A 21,788-nucleotide genomic window follows, 5' to 3' on the forward strand; every position below is an offset into this window, starting at 1 on the left:
CCTGCCCTTAAAATTGTATTAGGTGTTTAAAGTCTGAGATGACTGATCATTGTCTGATATAAAGAATACCTCTTGCAACACTGCGATCAATACTGCTTTAGCACGTCATCACTGGAAGTAAAGGGCATTATAACACAACAGTCTTTATGTAATACAGTTTTTTACTTCACCACTGGTTTTAAAATGCTGAAAGCTGTGTGTGTGTGTGCTCTGGAGAAATTTCAACTTCACAGCTAGAGTTAGGGACAAAAAAACATATATTCACTGCTGTAATAACAATAGTCGTAGAGAAACAGTTTAGAGCAAATGTCTGTCTTGAATTGCTCACATTTTGCTTTCTTATTTTGAACAGATACTTTCCATGCTTGCCCTTAGTTCAGAGATTAATCTGCCAGAACAGGAATGAAGTAAAATCTTTGGATCTATTGTTAGAGTTCTTCTTTCAAGGTTGATTAATATACATGTATAAAATTCTGTCCAAGTGTTTCCACAAATGTCTAAATGTATAAATATGTAGATAACATGGATAGGTGAATAATTTGGGGAATGATTTTTTTTCCTCTGTTAGTGACCTTTTATGATACTGTAAAGGTTTCAAAGTTTATATACGGTATCAGTTATTCTGAATTTGCCAATTAAAATAATGCAGTGCTAGGATATTTTATGTTGTCTTACACTATATAATGTCAGATTTCTAAGACATGGAGAACCATGCATGTCTTAAATGATGGCTTTGGTTAAAACGAAGGAAAAATATTTGGTAAGTATACATCAAATGGCTTGAGATAATGAACCAGTAAAGTACATGAGACATCTTGCCTCCCATTTGTTGCGTCCTCCTTCAGTTCTAGCAATGTTTGGAACACCAAACTTGTGAATTCACTAAATTAAAAATGAGAGCAAAGTTATCACCTAGTAAACCAAGCTATTTGGAGCAGTACTAATTGTGTGGAATACTTAGAACTGATTGTGCAGAATTTGATTATTTCAGTTGTTGAGGTAGCAGTTGAGGTGAAGGAGATTCTATGTGTTTCTGGAATTTAGATTTTTTTTTTCAGTTTGGGCTGAAATACCTAATTTATGATTTCTCCTTGCAATTCTGTCTCCTGGGACATGATCTTCTTAACTGTGAAATTATTTTTAACAAAGTTTAACTGTAAAGCACAGAATCCAAACTAAGCATTGAATTGGGGTTCTTGAATGACTGGGTATGATAGCTGTAGATCAGATTCGTATTTCAGAATGTTCTAATTTTTAATATTTCTATATCAGACTGGCTTCAGTGGTGTATGTGTTTTTACTTATGCTGTAGTAATGTAGAACAAATCTGAAGTTCTTAGGTTTCAGATGGTCTTGTTTAACAATGTGTGTTGCCTAAATGGCTTTGTCTGTATTTGCTTGCAGGATCGCACAAGGACTTTTGACATGCATTCACTGGAGAACTCCCTAATTGACATAATGAGAGCTGAAAACGATTCACTGAAAGGTAAATTTAGAAAGAGACTATTTCCTGCAGTAAATAATTGGGAAGACCTGCTTGCTTAGAATAAGAAACTTCAGTTTGGGGTAGGAAAACTACAGGGTAGGCCTCCCCTTTTTTTTTTTTCAGTTGTCTCTACATGAAGCTATTGCAACACATGAGCACTTGAGTGTGGTTTGTCTTTATGCAAAACAATAGGAAACAAGCATAAGCTGATCTTTTGTGTAAGTTGCCAGTGTTGTTTGTAATAGATGCAATGTACGCAGCCTGTAAAACTGATCAACTTCAGGCATTTTGAGCAGCGCAGTGAGATGTAACTTCTTGCTTAATAGTGTTTTCCTGCTGAAGTCATAGTTCTTTCTGCCTTGGGGACACATGAGTTTTGTCTATGTCATTTAGAAGAACACAGAGAATTTCATCACTTTTATTTTATTTTTTTTTTTTTTTAGTCCTTTGCCTCTCTTTTTGTTGTGGCCTTGAATTGCAGAATTCTTTATAGCATTGGGAAAGGGAGGTTCAACTGACCTGCAGTTAGGATTTATCCTTTTTTTTTTTCGGCAAAGGTAATCTTTCTCTGAAAATATGTCAACTTACAAAGTATTCAAAGCATTGTCTACATGCTTTATCTAAACCTGAATAGAAACTGTTTACGGTATAAAATTGAGAAGTCTAGTTTTGTATAATGAGTAATCTATTTCAGTTCAGTGGTTACTTGTATAAGTAAATACTTAGGCTCATTATCTAAGCACGCAGTTTTGTTACCAGTCATGAGACCACTAAAAAAACAAACCTGCATTTGTGGTTTCTTAAAGTAAATTTCTTTTCAAGATATCAAGGCTTGTAGTGTTAATGTAATCTGACCTGTTTTAATAGCGACCAACCTTTGATAAACTGTCAATACCCTGCATTTGTTGCATTCACCGTTGTCTGAAATGCAGCTTGCATTTCACATCCCCAGTATACTAAGAAATACAAATACACTTTCCTATTGAAATGACAAGGAGAGCTTGATACAGGTAATAGCAATGCTAAATGAAATAAAACCAAAAATACATTCTCTCCTTATGTACTGGGGACCAGGCTTTTATTAACAACAAGTAGTAATAGCTTTCTTTTGTTTTATATGTTGTCTGGCAACATCCTATGCTCCAGCATTGTATCTCAAACCAACAATTGGGTGTCCTTCCTTGACTGCAGCACCTGGGATTTGCCCTGAGACCTTCTATTCAACGGTCAGGCAGGCCCAACCCAGCTTTTAGCTGATGAAATCTGGCAAGATAACAACCCAAGGTGACATGGCTGTAGAACAAATAAAATTTCCCTTTAAATATTAATTCAGCAGAGTCAGGTTCATATGTATTTATACTCAGTAACTAAACAAGGGTAGTTCTGCTCAGAAATAAGACTTTTAGTTTAAATGCTTTGAAAAGATTCTTTGCAATTGAAATATATTTTACGTGCTTACCATGTTTAAAGAATGATGGAATAAGTGTGTCAGCAAAGAAGATGTATAGTTGTGATACGTGTTAATTCCTGCTTAAGCTTGATTGTTAATCCCCTCTGCAGAGCCACTTAGGGTTTATCTAAAGTTTTGTGTGCGTTGTATCCTACTGATCAAAACACAGTAATATCAATCAGGTATTGCTCTGGGAATTATTTCTTAAGTTCTTTATAAATTATTCTGTTTACAGTTAATAGTTATAAAACTATAAAGAAAAATCCTTAAAACTGAGATGAAAATTTTATGTGGTCCTATGTGAAGCACTGTTGTGAAGTCTCATTTTTCAAGGATTTCCTTGGCAAAACCATTAAGTTTGCTTATAATGAAATGTACAGTTTACTGAATTTGCTGCTTATCTGGCATAGCATACAGTAACTTAGTTGCTGCAATATAGTTAGGAATGGATCTTTACTCAAACTAGCATCTGCTGTATTGTGGTAATGCGGTAGTGATCGTCTGTAAGTAGGGCAGGATTTGGAAGGATAGGAAATAACTTTAGTTAAAGCAACTTAGAGCTGGAAAAATATCATTAACTTGGTGGTAGAAAACATATTGCAAGTCAAGTCTGAAGAAGGGTCTGTGATCACAAACCTACTGGTTTTTATTCATCTGTATTGGTGTATGATTATGTCTTAACACAGATTCTCTCCTGTTTTTCCCTTTTCTCATCTTTATTTAAACTGAAAGGAATCTTTAAAAACCTTGGATCTAGAAATACGACAAATTATGGTTGTCATTTCAAATCTTGCATGCCATTTCAAACACCTGCAGTTAAATAAGCTGATCTATGTTTTTTGTTGTGCTTTTTAAATGGGTTAATCAGTGCATACAGTGCTTTTAAACTAAAGTTGGAAGCTCTCAGAAAGGAAAAGCTTCTGGGTTTGAGACTTTAAAAATAGCCTGGGCAAGACACTAATAAAACATACTGTAGAGAGCAATCTCAGAATGGCATGGAAATAATTTAGATGATCTAATAGGTCTCACTCCTATCTTGTGAGTCTTTGAGAGGCTTTAATATTGACTCAACATTAGTTTAGTATGTAACACTAACACCACCCCCTTTCATATTGTAATGGACTTCAAGAGAAAGAGGTGCAATGTCAAAATACACCTTCAAAACAAAGTATGGATATGATAATAGATACCAGTTACAGTTTGGAACATGCTGTCTCTTGGAATAATTTCTGTCTTTAAATGGTATGTTCAAAGCAGCAGGTTTTGGATTCCGTAAGAAAATTTTAAGTAGGAAGTCTTCAAAATGTAACGAAATCCTTTCACAGTGTGTACTTCTTGACCGAGCTGATTAGGTTCTGCTAGTTTTGATTTGTTTAAGACAGTAATAATTATGGTCTTGAGTTGTCTTGCTATATGAAATAGTGTTTCCTGCTTGAGATTCAAAGGTGATTCTTAAGTATCATTGATTCAGTACATTCAGTTTTACCTTTTAATGCTTTTGGTAGGCATTTTACCTCCTCCCCCCCTCCTCTTTTTAAGGTATATTTTTATCCCTGTTCAAATCCTCTTCCTTTGCTGAGCAGCTGCCATTTCAATATGTTATTTTTATCCACACGAGTGAGTGTGCTGCATGCTGCACAGCCAATGACAGCCTGCAGAAGCCTTTCCCTGGAGACTAATTGCATCTTCTTCACAATGTATTCGGCCTTCGTGAGCTGAGCCTGGGATCCAGAGACTGATTTCTGAATCTGGGTCTTCCACATGGCAATTTGAGCATAACTGTAATAGTAGTAGATTGACTAAATATTTCCTTGTTAAGTGGCACTGAACTGTCTTTAAATACTTTATAACCACAGACTGTTTTATTACTGAAATATCCTATGGTTCAGTTCAGAATATAAGGTTATTGCCTGGAAATTATGCAAAGTGAAATTGATTAAAGAACCAGGCCAGTACATCTGCTTCTGGCACTGCAAAGCACTCCTGCAAAATTTGGGTGTGAATAGCTCAGTATTTGCATGAACGCTGTGAAGTAAAATAGTCTGTAAAGAAATGTACTTGCACACAAGAAGGAAGGTTTTGGAAGTAGCATAAGGTCAGAGTATACATGCAAACACTGGGAGAAACAGTTGAACAGCAGCTCTAAATTTTATAGCTGCAAAGGTAGAATGATGAGAACTGGCACCATTTAGGATTTCTCTGAGCAAGTGGATCTACTTAACTATTTTTAAAGCAATCATCAGCTTTTTCATATTGATCTGAAAAACTGTCATCTCAGCTGTGAAGAAAGTATGTAAACCTCATAAAGTATTCTTTGATGAAAGGGACCAAAATAGTTTTGACAGTGTTTTCTGACTATCAGATAAGAAATTGAACAAGTTGTTTCTTTCCTAGCTGTATGGATTATGTAACATGTTTGTGTTAATGGAGTAGAATGGGCCATTTGGTTTCCTATATGAGCCAGAAAATTAATGAGAATCTGGTGAGAATCAGTTCCTATTTTGCCAAGGGCTAAATAACAAAGGCTGCGTTTCCTTTTAGGGAAGTGGTCCTTTATCTATCAACATGAACTATTTGAAAGTGTAAAATAATAGATTTTGAGGTTTTTTTCTTATATTTTAAACCCAGCTTTGTTTTCATAGCAATGAAGAATTGACAGCAAAGACTCAGGTTGGTGGCTAAGTTCAACCTTTCTTCCCTGCTGTTGGTCTGTATAAGGTTATGTGATGTAGTTACTGAGTTCTGAAAGTCAAAGGCCCCTGGCAAGCGTGTACACAGACTTGTACTGGCACTGCCTCATCTTCACGCCTCTGGTGCCTTGTGCATGCGAGTGAGCTTTCACAGGGGAACTGTGCTGATCCCACCTCAATCTCCTGAGAACAGCATTAGTAGCTGATTTTGTTTGGCTGCCTTGTCTCAGAACAAGCTTCTCTAAGGATTATCATAGAATCACAGAATAGTGAGGGTTGGAAAGGACCTTAAGATCATCAAGTTCCAACCCCCCTGCCATGGGCAAGGGCAGCTCATGCTAAACCGTATCACCCAAGGCTCTGTTCAGCCTGGCGTTGAACACCGCCAGGGATGGAGCATTCACAACTTCCTTGGGCAACCATTTTACTCATTACTCATTTGTAAGTTTTTAATGTATCCAGCTTAGGGTAAAATGCACAGAAACTCTTGCTTCTGCTGCACCAGGCTGTAGACAATCTTTTGTAGACAATTCAGATTTGCCCTATTTGTTTTTGGAGGCTGTCATGAATTACTGTCTTGAATGGTTCCTACTCAGGATCTGCTTGAATTTTACCTCCTATGCAGTAACCAGGAAAGGCTAACGGGATTTACAGACTTGAGTGCATATAAATTAAGAGGAAAACCAATTGTTCTACTATCTCATAATATTGCTGAACTGGGTCTAATAGCAATAAACTACAACTCATGCTGGTGGAGCTATGTATGTGAGGCTTATTTGAAATCAGCAGCTCCCATTCCTTTTGCAATCCACTATTTCCAGTTGGGTTAGAGTACTACTAACAAGTGAGGGCATGCTTTCTTTCTAAATGCAGCCAATATTCAACATTTTGGGGTAATGTTCAGTATTTTTAGTCTTTTGGTATGCTTTCCTCCTTAGTTCCTCTCTTGGCAACTTAAGTGTTTGTTGATTTAGCTCTGATGTGTTTGCCAGAGCCTTTGTTTGGAAACAAAACAACCGAGTAAGAAAATGGAATCACCTGGGCAGCAGGAAGGAAGAGAAATTTTATATTAATACATATTGCAACCAGATCATTACTTAGAAGTAATCACAACCATACACAGTGTACGGTTTTACATCCCTTGGCAATGATCTGATAAAACTCCTAGCTTTCTCTTTTGACATTTGTGTTTGTGGCTTGAAATAAGTGCTTCTTTAAGAGATGCCTAATGTGATGGGGCTTAGAAAGGCAAAACTTGATTTGGAAGGAAAAAACTCCATCCCCCAAACTTGCTACCAGTGTGAGGTGAACACAGCCCATACCTAGCGAGAGGACAAAATACACCCCGCACACAAGCTCTATCCTGAGGAGCCTCGTTCCGGTGCGCCCCGGGCGCCGCCAGCCGTCCCGCCCGGCGCTACCAAATGCTACCCGCGGAGGTGACCGCTTTGTGCGTTGCTGGCAGGGATGAAGGGGAATGTTTCTGCGGTGGCAGCCCACTGACACATAGATCAAAGCAGTGCAGCTCAACAGCTAGCCCTCTCTGCACTGCCGAGCTCTGGCTCAGACGGGCCCGTGGAACAGAGGGGGATTGGAATTCCCCCTGCAATTGTTGCCTGCGTGGACTATCCCGAATACTGTCTCTGTGCCCCTTCGGCTGAGCTGCAGCTCCTGCTCCTCTTCTTCCTGCTCCTGCTCCTCCTCCTGCTCCTCTTCCTCCTCCTCCGCCCTGGCGCGCCGGGCTCGGGGCGGTGTGCGCTGGCAGATGACGGTTCAGCACCGCGAGGTATCTTTGCTCTCTCAGCGGGGTTTAGCTGTGCTCGGCGATAGGCGTTGCTTCGTAATTGTAGCCGAACCTCTGTTGTGTTTTCAAGCTGGTGCGAGTTGACCAGAGGTGTCGGGTGTGGGGAACACTGCAGAGCATGGCCCGCAGCGGCAGGTTCCAGTGGCTGTTTGGAGTGGGCTTTTCCGTGAGCTCAGATTTAAAGGTCATCGTTTGTCTTGTGCTTCCTGGAGGCACTGCTGAAGTCTGCCTGATCGTCTCCGGTTGTGTAGTACCGAGATTAAACAACAATAGGGGGTTTTAATATGGCTATGGTCTTAAAGTCACAGGCAGGCCCACTCTCTCTCCCCCCCCCCCCCCCCCCCCCCGACTCTCCATAATTCAAGATTTTGCTTCCTTATCTACTTACTTTCAAACCCCACCGGGCTGTAAGCAGTGGGAATGCCCTGGGTCTGGTTGGTTTGTGTAGCAAGAGGAAGAACACGGGTGTATCAGGATGTTTTTGACAGTTAAAGCCTTGAAAGTATACTGATTGCTAACTTATAAAATGTTTGCCTGGCTTTGCGGCACTGTGTATCATAAGAAAATGGGGTCAATTAAAAAAATAAGAGAATTAATTAAATTTATAGCAGTTGGATTGTCAGCGTTTCGACGGGTGTAAATGCAATGAGGATTTGCCCGTTCTTTGGAAGAACGTATGGACTGGAACACAGTTTGCTCTGAGGCAATGTAGGTTAAGATTTTCACTTTGGCATCTTCATTTTCTGTTACGAATTGAGAAGAGCCAAGACCCATTTATACTGTCTCAGGAAACATTGTATATTATTTAATAATACATTTGGATCCATGTACACTGATGCATATGATTTAAAAAATAAAGCAGTAGTTACTGCTATGCATCTTACTGTTTGCTGCAGAAGCTCATATTACAGTGAAAGCTACAAAAATCCCAGGACAGGGATGCAACATTAAGACTGAATAATAAATATTTTTGCAGTCATCTGGAATAACTTAGGAAATTGTAGCACAATCCAACTGATGTACCCAAATGTGGCAGGTTTTTGTTTTCAGTGATGGAAAAAACCTCATGGAAGAAGTGGATTACTGTTGGCATTAAATTAATTCCATTGGATTTATTGATAGTCTTAATTTTCAGTGTGTGGGAAGTAGTTTTAGCTTAATGGTGCTGCTCAGAGTTAGGGGAATGTTTCAAAACTTTGACATTTATGTGCCTTTGGAACTGCATTCAGAATTTGAGATTGACTTATGCTAAATATGCATGCTATGGTAGTAGAAGAAAATAAGGTAAGGAAACAGGTACGGTTGGCTACCTCTGCTAGTGCTACTGTGACACAAGAATTGCTGAGGAGTTTAAACTTTCTAATGATACTTGCATTTTTATAGAAATACAGGTCTTGACAATGCAGATATCAAGCAACTGGATGCTTGTTCTTCACTACTGGAGGATTTTGAGGTAGGGTATTAATTCAGCTGAGGAAGAGCAACACCTTGATTTATGCTGTCTGTCTAAAATGGAGCCATTGAGCAATGAGCAAGAGTGTATTAATGTAACCACCCTTTCAGGCCAGGAAATTCCTTCTCCTGCCACCACAGAGCAGTACAAATATCCCAGGGTTTTCTGATCCTGGTCCAGCTTTGAAATCAGTTAGGATTCCTGTTCACTTCATTGGAGTATAAGACCTACTTTTTTTTGTCCAGTTTTAAAACATTTCTTGCAGGCCCCTTGCCGTGCTGTCCCACCTCCAGAGCCTGTATGGAAAATTAAATGCCTTTCATACTCCTTAGACAAAATGCTTCCTAGGAATGTATGCTGCAAATTATGTGGCAGAGATTTTTAAAACACAACAAAGCACTGAAATACTGCTAAAAGTTTTAATGTCTAAGTCAGTGATTTGATCTTCAAAAGTATTACAGCCAACAGAGCCGTGCTGAATTCCAGGACAGCCGCCTTGCTGATCTGATTAAAACCTTTCTAAGTTTTCTTGCTTTCCTTTTTTTTTGTCTTTGTTAAAATAATTCCATCCCTTTTTGCAGAAGTGTGTTCAATCTTCTGCTTTGTTTAGTATCACTGTCCACCAAGTGCATTTGGTTTTGGTGGGGTTTTTTTCCTTTTCTGAATTCTTGCTTTGATAATCCCTGGCCATTCTGGATCATCTTCAAAGCACTCTTTAATTTGGAGCTGTATTCTGTGAGCAGTGTCTGTTCCTTATTTTAGAAGACAGAGAGCTTGCCAGCGTCCCCTCCCAGACTGCATAAACTACCTGTATTTGGTCTTTTTGCTCACTTTGTTCACTTTTTTCCTTGATGTTAAATTGTTAAGTCTTTGAGTCTTTTGTTAGCCCCATCGTGCATATTCCCATCGTGTTTATCAGGCTGGAGATGGCATGAAAGGAGCAGAAGGAAAAACGTGAAGTGCTTTTCTTAAACTTGGAGATAAAGAAGAAATGGGAGAATGGGGGTGAGTTTGGAGAAAAGATAAGGAGGTGACAGATGAGGTGTAAGCATAAAAGATAAACAAATAGGAAAGTCATACAGAGACAGTTTTTAGTAGTGGGCAGTCTTTGCATATGCCCAAGAGTGACTGTGCAGCAGCCTGAAATTTGCATCAATTACTTAAGATATTTTGAGATCAAAATGTGATGCATATAGGATTTGTGTATGCAGTGTCTACTTATTTGAATTCAGAATTAGGTAGAACGATGAGCACTATTGATGAGGCAAATCTGAAAATACACCTTGCAATAGATTTAGCCATATTTGGCTTAATGTACTGTTTGTTGGAACACAGATTGGTGGTGCTAGTTTTTTGTTTGTTTTTCTTCACCACTGTAATGTTGATAGTTGGACTTCCAGGTGAGTGGAACAGCCACGTACTGTCTCTAAATATGTAAATGGCAAGTGTCTTTAGAGGTAGTGGTATCCTTTCAGCTTTAATTAGAAATCCTATTAAGAGGAATCCCGGCTCAGCAGTCAGACTGAATAGGTATTAGAAAAAAGTAAATTTTGTGGGTAGAATGTGGGGATAAATACATAAAACAATTTGTGATACATTAATAAATTCCCAGTAACTTACAGTAGCGTTACGTACAATTCTTCATGTTGCCCTTAGTGTCATTGCACAAATGCTGAGGGAGGTGGGGATAGCTTTTTGAAGGCATTCTAAAAAATGTCTTGGTTGTTCGTGTGCCATTTGAAATTGCTAGAATAAACAGTGTTGGTGTCTGGCCCCATACAGCATTTTGAATCTAGGCAGAGGAAATGAAGTGCTGACTCTTTTAAACCACAGTTTTCTGTTTCTCCTTCCATTTGGATTGGGTGTGGGGAAGTGTATAATACTGGGGTTTTTACATATATTACTGGGAAAATTAATGTCTTTTCTGTGCTATTTTCATGTGAAAGTGAAAAATGGGGAAATACTACACTGCAGAGACTTGAGCTTGCTTGCTGTTAATATTTCCTTATTGTTTGGGAGTGAAGTCAGAGGATGCTTAAAAAGGAACAAAGCCCTCATGTTGCATTCCAGGCTGTCTTGTGATCATTCCTTCCACAGACAAAAATAAGTTGCTTTGAACCTATTATTGTACTTAAGGAACTCTGGGTTTAAATCTTGCAGCATGGGAGTATATGCCAGTGTAAACCCAGCTCTTGGAAGTCACATGCAGGAATTGCATTTTGGGTTATTTCATTAACCATTTCATTATTCGTTAAAGCATGGGCAGAATTCGTGGTATAGATATGATGGTATAAGCAGATACCAGCATCTCTTGAGGTGAAATGCTGTGTATAAAGAGTCCAGGAGCACCATGCATATGAACCATAACTGGGAATGGCAGGTTTGTGAAGTTCTTGCTCTTTTTTCAAATGTTTTCAGAAGTTACTCAGTAAGTTCTGTAATAGGCTCAATAAATTGTTCTTGTAACTTAAAAAGTATATCTAGGAATATTTAGCAATGACATTCCATTCTTTCCTCCTGTCAGAAGGTCCATTATTAGTATGTATTTGGAATTTACTGAAGTTGCCACATTTGAAGTGGTTTTGTGGCTGAGAACCTGATTTGCTCTTTGCTTACAAAGCTGTGTCATGCTTTTCCCTTTCCCAGTTACAAACTCTGCATTTCGTTTTCTATTTTTAAAATTAATATAGTAATAGTTTAAGTGTTCAAAAGATAAATGCTGCCAATTATAGCATAAACTGGAAGATGTATTAATGGAAAAGATTGAATGTTTTTGTAACTTCTGTCTATTCTTCACTAGTCATACGTTAGCGTCAAATAAAACTCCATGCCACCAGCAGTAGGGTACCTGCTTTTCCAAAATACATGTATAATTCCAGCTAACATCCGTTCTCCATCAGAGGTTGTGCTTCGTTATTTGCTCTTCTGCTTTTGGTTTCTTATCTCTGACCTGTGGGGGTTCCTAGATGAGGAAAAAGAGTTGTATTCAAATGTGTATGATTTTAAAGGGTTCCACTTCAATGGATTTGCAGTGAGCCAGTGTAACATCATTGGAATTATGGAAGTATTGATACCTTGTAGATAAAGCTATGGCTATGTTTAGGTTCTATAGCAGCTTTGTTTAGGAGATTTCTCTGTATTCTTCTGTTTGATAGCAAAGAAAACTTCAAAGTCAGCTTTGAAGCTTCTGTGTTTTTCAAAGGAGTGAGACTGGGTTTGGTTTGTCACCTTTCACAGGTAGTTAAGTGGCTGTTGAAATGTATGAAAGAGCATCTCTTGGGGTTCAGTCTGCCTGGCACTGTGTTAGTGTGGCAGGCAGACTATCTGAGAGCATCAGCAGGGAAGGAATAACGATGGTTGTGGTTTTTTAAGTTCTCACACAAACTAAACTGCAGTCTTTTCATAGGTAGCCTTTTTTTTCCCCTTTTTTTCCGTTTCCCCTTCAGACTGAGGCTTAAACAGCTCTCTGGAAGCGTGTCTGGGACTTTTTGTCTCATTTTCCCAATCTGGAAGGTTAAGCTTGAGCTTCTCACATACGTGGATTTGAACCGTTGCTGGGCTGGCTGAGCTGGACACATGTTTGCCTCTCTGCCCTGGTTGTGCAGTGGTGCCGCTACAGTTGGGTTTGTGCAGTGCATTGGAATGACAGCCATTACTGCATTTTCTGCGTATAACTGCGTAGTCTCTTCAGGTAGGCAGTTTTGCTTTGGGCAGATTAAAGCCCTAAGAACTTGGAGCTCATTGCAGAAGCCTTCAGAAACAGTAGCTTTCGCTTTCGCTCTTTCTCACCTTCTCTCCCCCTCTGTCCTCCCTGGTTGTTTGATGTATGAAGTTGTCAACAATCAAACTATTAGAAGCTGTTATGCTGATAATCTGCTTTGTGCAATGTGTAGGGTCTATGTTTTTACCATGTAAACCCAATTAATTCAACATAATCACAGGTAAAACAGAGTTACCATCAGAAGAGCCAGAGCTAAAAGGCTTTTATACACAGATTCTCTTCAGGGTTTTAGAAGAAAAGAAAGCAAAGAAACCTAATTAGTTTTTTATATGTTGGCTGTAGTTTGTGGCAGTGACCTAGAATTTAAAATGGCAGATTCTAGTCAGACCTGCACTCAAATGCTATGGAATACCAGAAACTGCATTTTGTTAGTGTTCTTGACAGAAGGAATGGGTAAATACTTGTCTTCAGGCATCTGGTTTTATTTGGAATAAAATAAAGCATAATACTTCCATTTACAATAGTACTCTTGTTTTTCTGCATTTGTTTGGACATTTTGAACACAAACTAGCGCTATATTTCTCATAAGTTGACTTTTTTTTTAACATTGTGCTGCTTTTAAAATAGGAGGAAAAATACAGGTTTTGGCATCTCTGTGACTTAATTTTGCAGAATCAGTACTTCCAAATGTGTTAATCCTTGATTTTACTGTGCAGCCAAATGTAGTCTGCTTTTCTGGTTTCATGCTGACTTCAACATTGCTGAAAGTGTGACAAATACACATTCTCCAGATGTATATATAGAGGTGTTTGATTTTTGTAAGATTATTTTAGATTAAGAAAATATTGTTTGAATGCTTTAAATTTTGATCAATTTATTCTGTATTGGCAGAATTTATCCTGGATCGGGTATCACGTGTCTGCCACTCTGCCGTGCAGTGACTGTTGTTCCATAGTCAACGTATCATGTGCTGGGGATAATTTGGCAGAAATAGGATTATGTGCTTGAACTGGGCAAGAGTTTTGCACACATGAACGTGTCTTATCTTAGCAATCGTGGAACTTTAGCCTGATCCTTTTGTCCTCAGTATTTTAGAACTAAAATCAAGGAATGCATAAAATGCTACTTTCTTTGCCTGTCATACAACATTTTATGGCACTATATGCTTTCCTGTGGAAAATGCCATGTAAGACTTAAGTTTTAAGGCTCTATTAAATAGGAAGTATTACCTTTGCGTATAATACATATAGGTAAATACAATTTTGATGTTGTAATTTGAGAAAGTATATATATACTTCTCTGAAAATACCTGCCTTGGTTTCTGAGTTGCTCCTTCATGCACAGATATAATTTAACCAAAGGTAGGTTTGGTTATAGGTGTTCTTTATAGTTTTAATTTTTCTGCTTTTGATCTGGTTAAGGATACAGTCAGATTCTTCACTAGTGATGGCCTTACAGGACGTCTTGTGAAATGTACTGTTACCTGTGGTAGAAACACTTGGTCCATGCATTCCATTTGCAGTGCATTGTGAAACATGAAGTGATGATAAAATCTAACTCTGGAGTTATAATCAACCCTGCTGGCCCTCAGGGAATAGTAGGAGGAAAAAGGTAGTATTTTAATGGCCTTGTGCACAGCATTGTCAATCTTGCTACAGTTACAAAATATGGTTTAGTGCAGAATAATTTAGAAATAAGGCTTTGCTGTTGGAATGGCAAAACCAGATTGTACTTCTGTTATTTTTCTATAACTCATAAATAAAGCTCATGAAAGCATACATGTTTTCTATAATAGATTCAAGGATATCTAGCTCACATTTAGAAATAAACCTGTGAAACTTTGGTACTTCACATCTCTAAAAGTTAAGTTCTTCTAAATGAAATAGAAGACAGACCAGCACCAAATTACTTCCTGTCTTGTGTTTATGAGAAGAAAATGACTAGCAGAGTAAACAGTTTCAGTTTCTATGTTTGTGTATTGATTGTATTTGCCTTCCACCATAAGAAACTGGCTACTGTGGAACTCACTGATGAAGCTGGTTTGGTTTGGTCTTTAAGAGGAAATACATGAGAGCATATCCATGACTAATATAAAAGATGGCAGTGTGTTATTTTATTCACCTCTGTGCCAAGTTAAAGACCAGAATCCCTGTCTTGAGGAGCTCTTGGAGTAAAGACATGAATTAGGTACAGAACTGGACAGGTACTACATCAATCTAGGCTTCGTGTGCCGAAAAACAACTATAGTAAGGTAGTGAGAATGAAGGTACAACTGTAGTTTAACTTTGAGTACTCTGTTCCTCTGTCCATTCCAGGGTTCTGTGATGTTTCTATTAATATTAACTATGGATGCTTGTATAATTCTCGTAGTTGTAATGTGGTCTTAGAAAGCTGGGATGACATTCACTGGAGATACAGATCTTCTTACTTGCTGGTCCCTTTAAACAGTCTGAGCTGACCTTTTTCATGTAAATCTTCCACAGTTAATGGCACAAAATACACCTGAAATTGCTGCTACCATCCTGCAAACTGGAAGGCAGCAAGAACAATTAATGAGCATTTCCAGGACAAGCTTGGTGTAAGTTTGGGGTTTTGAGTGATTTAGGACTCCTGCATACATTTTTCCTGCTTCTCCAGCAGAGTATCATTGTCACTGGGAGCTGTGTACTTTATAGAATGGCACATGTGATTTACACAATGTGCTGACAGTCTTTTTGATGCTTCCTATAGAAGAAGAAAGCTCAACACATTTAATTGGAGCTATGTTAAACACAAAAGATGTGATATTTTAAAACAGAGAGAGGGAGATGGCCAGGAGCCCATTATATGTCTCAAATGAAGAGAAGGCACAAGAATTTGAGTGGGTTGCTTATTCACTAAGTTCCTTAAAATGAAAGACAGCAAAAGCAGCAGATTTTTGGAGATCATTAGCTTTCTGTATGGATTTATTTTTTTACCATAGAAACGAGTGTTGCAGGGAGGGCTGAGGTGACAAAATAATTGAAGCAGCTGCTAACAGCATTTTAAATTTCAGACTGATTTTATCGGGAAATCTCTCTCCATAGGTTATTAGTGAGCTGTTGAACTGATTACATAAACGCTTTGTGTTCTTTAGGTTCTGTAACATAACGGTTACCTTAAGACTACATTTATGTTGCAGCTTTGCTGGGGTACTTCTGTAGCAAAGATGTCTCTTAATATGAAAGTATGAAAGCCAGAGACAGGATTGGTAAGTCACAGTTAGCTGTCCTCCTGGCCTGCCAAAAGAACATTCTTTAGTTTCCATGTTGTGTATTACATTGTGTGAAATTAATGGTGTGTGATGAGCTCTGAATTCAGTGAGCAGAGAAAGTTTGTATCTGTGCTGTACTGGGGTAGTTTATAAACTGTGGCTTCTGAGAAATGTTTTGAAATGTCAAATGTTGGTATTTTGTGGGTTAGATGAAGCAAATGCAGAAAAACAAGCAAATTAGGAAGAAAAAAAAAATCTTAGTATTTAGTTCTCAAAACCTCTTCTGTAGTATTTGGCACTCAAAATGCTTCCTAGCTGGTGGCTGAGCTTTTTTTGTCATTTTCCGCACTGGTAAAGGAGAAAAATCCTATTGCCTTGGGTGACACAGGTGGCAAAGCAGTGAGGAGCCTGCTGACCTAAATTGTGGTCACAGATCCGCAGTGGGAACCGTTATCTGTGCTGCATGCTTTGTTGCCAAGAATGGGTGTACCAAGTGAAGGCGTTTGTGTGGTTTTGTTAGTAATTTAGAAACCACAAGCAAGTTTTTTATGGCTTTATAGGCAGAGCTGTTTTTGAAAGTGCTTAATGTTTTCTAAACCATGCCTGCAAAGGCTTCTGAGCTTTGTCAGAAATGCGGTGAGATTGCTGATTGCTTTCTGTGAGAGACAAGTTCTTTAAAACTTTGTACTTTGAGTACTGTATGTGCATCTCAAATTTATAAATCAAAATTACCCTGGAAAAATTATTGTAAAGGCCTTTGGCCTTTAATATTCTCCCATACAGCCAGTGCCTGTGTGAAAACTCAAGTTCATATGCTCCAGTCTGAAGACTAGGGCTTTGTTATTTTGTATTCTTGTTGTTAATTCTAAGTATCTCTATCAGCAAAAGACCAGAGAATAAAATGGATGTACAGATGTTAAATAATCATTAAGCAAATTGGACTGATATAATTTTTATTTTGAAAGAGGAAATTACTCCTTTCTTCTTGTGGTTTGCTAATGTTGAAATGCTTAAACCAGTTGCCAGTCTCAGTTTTGAATGAGGAAGCAAAATAAAATGCACGATGTTCTCAGAGTTTCTCATAGCACTTGCCAGGAGAACCCAAGTTTTGAAAACAGTTGGCCTGCTTTCAGACACAGATTTTAATGAGATTAAAAGAGAAAGAATGTGCAAGGTTGATTAGAAAGCTTGGACATACTCTGACAATGGGTTCTGGAAGCCATCAAAGAAAAATGTGTTTTTCAGTGGTAGAACTCATTTGTTTTGGAAAACGAAAAGTCAGAAGCAGTGGGTAACTGTTGAATAGTTATAGCAAAGTGTACTAATTTAGTATGAGAGAATCTGTACTGTTGTACACAGATTGCAGGAGGGCTGAAAGGCAGTTTTGGTGGCCCAGACTTTTTCTCCTTGACTTTTAAGTTTTTTGGCCAATTGATTTGCCAGTAATAATTTAACCAAGGATTTTGTGTGTTGTGCAAAGCTTTTATAGCAGCCTAATTTCAAAGCAGAAAGTAAGACGATAGTCCTTCCCTTTCCTTGTGTTAGGGCTTTTCCTATGGTTCAGAGGAAGATCAGTGTTAGAGTATTCTTGAACTTGGCAAGGTAGAGTGTGGTGCCTTGCAGAATGAGTCAGGAGGCCTGGTGCATGAGAAAAGATCTATTTACTTATCATCATATGCCCAGTAGAGGGTTAAGGAATAGATTGAAAAATAAATGTGCAAGTTAAGAACTAAAATTGTTTTTAAAAAAGTCTCTTTGACTATATGTATATACTTTGTCATCCACGTGTTTTTATCAGTAGCAGAGATGGTTCAAGGATGGCATGGTGTTGTGGGCGGTGGGGAGGTCAGCTTGTGAACACCATTTTAAATGACCTGAAGTATGAAAAGGCTTGAGAATCACTGAGTTAGTATAAAGGCAATAAAACAAGGTCTTTTGGTCCTTATAACAATGATTGAAAGGCTGTTTTCTTTCTCATTTAACATGCAGCAAGGACATATGGGAGAAGGCGAGGTAACAATATTCCTATTTAATTTTCTAATGTTGACAATGTCTCATGGGAGAAATAACATTAAGTTGTTACTAGAGGGCAAACTCCAAAAGTTTAAGATTATAAAGGATCAGTTTCAGATACATTGACATAGTTTGCATGCTATAAATAAACATTTGAACTGAATTAGGTAGTACTCCACAGTAGCGCTATTGAGGCTGCAATGATCACAGTCCGTACGTCCTTACAGTGGACATCGTCTATGTGATTTGTTACACTGGAGGGCTGCGTTGTGTTTGTGTGTATGTTATGAATGTCAATGCTGGAGTTTATTTTGGTTCTTTTGGGTGATGTTGGTTTTCTTGATGAAGCGTAGACTCTAGTGAATATATTTCCTGGCCTGCTAGGTTAAAGAACCAGATGCTGGAAGCATGCATGTTGAATCATCTAGCAGCAGTGGTAATGCTGGTGAGCCTGAAAAGGCTGCTTAGGTATGGAGAATTGCTCCCTGCTCCCTTCCAACAATACCTGCAGGATTGGAGTCTTAAAGAGAAGTAACAAAAGACATGGGCGTCAGTTCAGTAAGGGAAACCAAAATGACATTTAAGTCTATATTACGATATGATCATGGTAGAAACCAGGTTTGCCTCGCTACAGAAATAGGCCCAATTATAGTTGATTTTAATTTTAATTAAAGGTGTATAAAGATTGTTGAAATTTCAAACAAAGCAAGCTGACCAAGCCTTCCTTTTTTTCATTTGCATAAATGCTACGGACTATGGATTTTATTGTTTTGGAGGGTTTTTTTTTTCAACTTCTTAGCTGCTTGATTTTGGGATTTTTGGGTTTTTTGGTTGTGGTTTGGTTTTTTTTTGTTTTCATGGAAAATGTCTGGATATTGGAATGGATCAAATTTTCTGTTTTCTAGATTTTATTTTATTTTGGTTTTTTATCAATTTATTTCAAAGGAAGGAAGCAAGAGCAGGATAAATTAACCTTGCCAGTGCCTCACTGTGGTAGATTGTAATGAATGCTGAAAAAGCAAACATCACAGGCAAAAGGAAATGTATCCTAAAGCCTGTAGGACACCTCAGTTACTTGCTTACTTTCCCTATATATATTTATTTATTCCAAAAATACTCCTTAAATGGGTAGAAGTCTATTCAGTTTGCTGTCTAGATACTGAATGCTGTAACTAAAGGGTGAATTAATGGAAGAGATCAGCTTGTGTGCTCTTTATTATATTGTACAGTTGCATTTATAAATCAAAAATTTTATTTAAAATATTAGTAAGGAAATGTATGATAAAGGATTATCATAGGAGACGATTGGGTTGTGAGGGGAAGTATGCTTACAACATTTTGGCTTAGAGTGAGTCCATTAACGAAACTCTATTGTAACGTCTAAGTAAACTTGCTTCTAGGGATGACACAGTTTTGCCTAGTTTTCAGTCTGCATTTGCAGTAAATTACAGTGGATCTTCCTGGTTTTATCAGATTATTTTATCAGATTATTTTTGTTAATAGCAAGTGGGTGGTTTATGATATGTTTTGATACCAGGTAATACATTTGGCTGGTAGAATTCTTGTTTTCCCATCTTCACCGTGAAATTGTATCTGCCTATTGTGAGAAGCTGTTCACTGGAAAATTACATATACAGCTTAAGTTTTAGTGATGTCTGCTGTTGGGAAAGTCCCAGGGAAAAAAAAGGCTTATATTCTCTTCTGTTCTTACACCTTATTAAAAGAAATGTAATTGGAAACATGAAATGTTATAGAAAATTATCAGCTTGAGCAACCATTAGAAATAGTGTTTTGTTTCAAATCTTCATTAGTTGTAGTGCAGTTATGAAGCAGGTAGCAATGTTTTCTCTGAAATAATACGTTTGAGTTACTGAGATTGAAAACTAAAAGGGTCATATTAAATTAGGAACATAACTGTTCATTGAAAAGGAAGATTGCAAACAGTTCTAATGCAGCAACCTAGTGCCTTTTAAAGTATTATTTAAGCAGTGTGTGCTTTGTTCTGTTACTATGTTTTTTTCCGTTTTTTTTTTTAACCCCCTCTTCAGGTCAGTCTTCACTGTTTCCAATGGAAGACGGGTTCTTGGATGATGGACGTGGGGATCAGACTCTTCACAGTGGTTTAGGATCACCTCACTGCTTCTCCCATCAGAATGGAGAAAGAGTGGAACGGTATTCCCGTAAAGTCTTTGTTGGGGGACTGCCACCAGATATTGATGAAGGTACGCCCAGAAAATCTTCTGCAGAAAAACTTCTTCTGGCTTCTTGACAAAACTGTGGTGTGAAACCTTTTCTTTGTTAACTCCTGAATGATTGTTTTCCAGACTGTGGAAAGGTTTTGATATGTAAATGGATCTTCTGATATTAACACATTCGGTCCATGGCAAATGTGAGATAATTCAGTCTAGTTTAGGCTATTGTTCTGCTGTTGAATACCAAAATATATGTTACCACACATTTAACTGACTTCTACAGTATATGGTGCAAATATAAACAATATCACCTCTTGAAGCTTATAGCTATGCTGCAATCACTGTATAGGCACTAGAAGCCAGGAGTAGGAAAAGTATTGCTAGCAGTTTTATGAAGTTTCTGTAGCATAGTAAGCCAGTATAGTGGATTGTCAGTTGCTGTTGTATTAGCAATGCCACCAGAGTGTCAGCAAACCAAAAAAAAAACATACTTAGCAACACCTTTTCAGATTTCTAACTGAATTTGAGGATTGGGAAAGTCTTCTAAGTTGTGTATTAGGAACCCCCAACAGCATCCTAGTATAGAAAGCTCTGTAACACCAGGAAGTGTACAGCTGAGCACTGTACCAATATAGGTGCTGCTTCATAATGTGAAGTTTGTTCTTTTGTTTCAATTTCTTAATGAAAAGTTCTTGGCCAGAGAACTTCAGCTAGTGACGGTTCACATGTGTTTGTAGAGAAGGAAAAGAATGCTCACTCAGTTCCAAGAACAGAATTGCAACTAGGAGACTTCTATGGGACTAGCATATGCAAATTTATACCAACAATTGGAGGTCAGAGGCAAAATTGAAATGGATGCAAGAATTTCTTCTTGATGCAGTAATATGTTCTTGCCATCTCTCCTACAAAATTATATAACTGGCCTGCAAGTTTGTTCTATGTTAGTTTGAGGTCAAGGTCGCTTTGTGTTTGAGCATGTGGTACTAGCATGTGATATGAGCAGGCATGGCTGGGTCTTGTGATAGTCCATTCTTTTTTTTCCCAGTGTTTCTGCAATTATAAGGCATATTGACAGAGCAGATTGCTTACTAGCAAATCAGCAAATTGTCTCTAGACTTCTTGTGGGAGAATAGTTGAAGCTGGGTTTGGCATTAGCTGTAAAGATACAGTGACTCCATTTCTGTGAATTAGTGGGTTATGAGTTATTTATAATACTTGGTAGAAAGAAAACCTTGATCTTTGACCTGTTGTGTTTTCTAATTTGTGTTCCGACTTGTCATAAAAATGCCCCGTCAGCTAGTATGCATTGCTATGAGCTGCTGAATATCTGCTGGTCACAGAGTGTTTATTTATAGGATGAAGCTACCCGAAATCAGCGTTCTTCAAATATCTTCCATGCAATTTATTTTAATTCAATTTGTGCCTTTTCCTTTCTCTCCTCCTCACAGATGAGATCACTGCTAGTTTTCGGCGCTTTGGACCTTTGATTGTAGACTGGCCACACAAGGCAGAGAGCAAATCCTATTTTCCTCCTAAAGGTAAATATCTGATAACCAGTAATAGATGAGCATTTTAGAATAATTTTTCTTGATAAGACTTCATTTTAGGCAAGCTTTTTGTGACAATGGCCCAATGTTTAGGAGAAAAAAAGTTGAATCCTTGGGATTGTTATGAAATGGTGGAATTTAGAATGTTGCTTTGCAGTTGTTCAGCACCACAAGAATAATTCCTTGTTCCTCATAAGGTT

At 38.1% G+C, this 21,788-nt stretch overlaps 1 protein-coding gene across 1 annotated transcript in view; it reads left to right on the forward strand.

Annotated features, from left to right (window-relative positions):
- Positions 1-21,788, forward strand: part of CPEB4 (cytoplasmic polyadenylation element binding protein 4) — a 43,021-nt gene that overhangs the window by 11,560 nt on the left and 9,673 nt on the right. The window contains exons 2-4 of the mRNA XM_065690163.1: positions 1,405-1,486; positions 19,898-20,071; positions 21,490-21,579. Coding sequence (XP_065546235.1) covers positions 1,405-1,486; positions 19,898-20,071; positions 21,490-21,579 — 346 coding nt within the window. The remainder of the gene's footprint in view (positions 1-1,404; positions 1,487-19,897; positions 20,072-21,489; positions 21,580-21,788) is intronic.

Source organism: Lathamus discolor, chromosome 10 (assembly GCF_037157495.1).
Source record: "Lathamus discolor isolate bLatDis1 chromosome 10, bLatDis1.hap1, whole genome shotgun sequence".
NCBI lineage: Eukaryota > Metazoa > Chordata > Aves > Psittaciformes > Psittacidae > Lathamus > Lathamus discolor.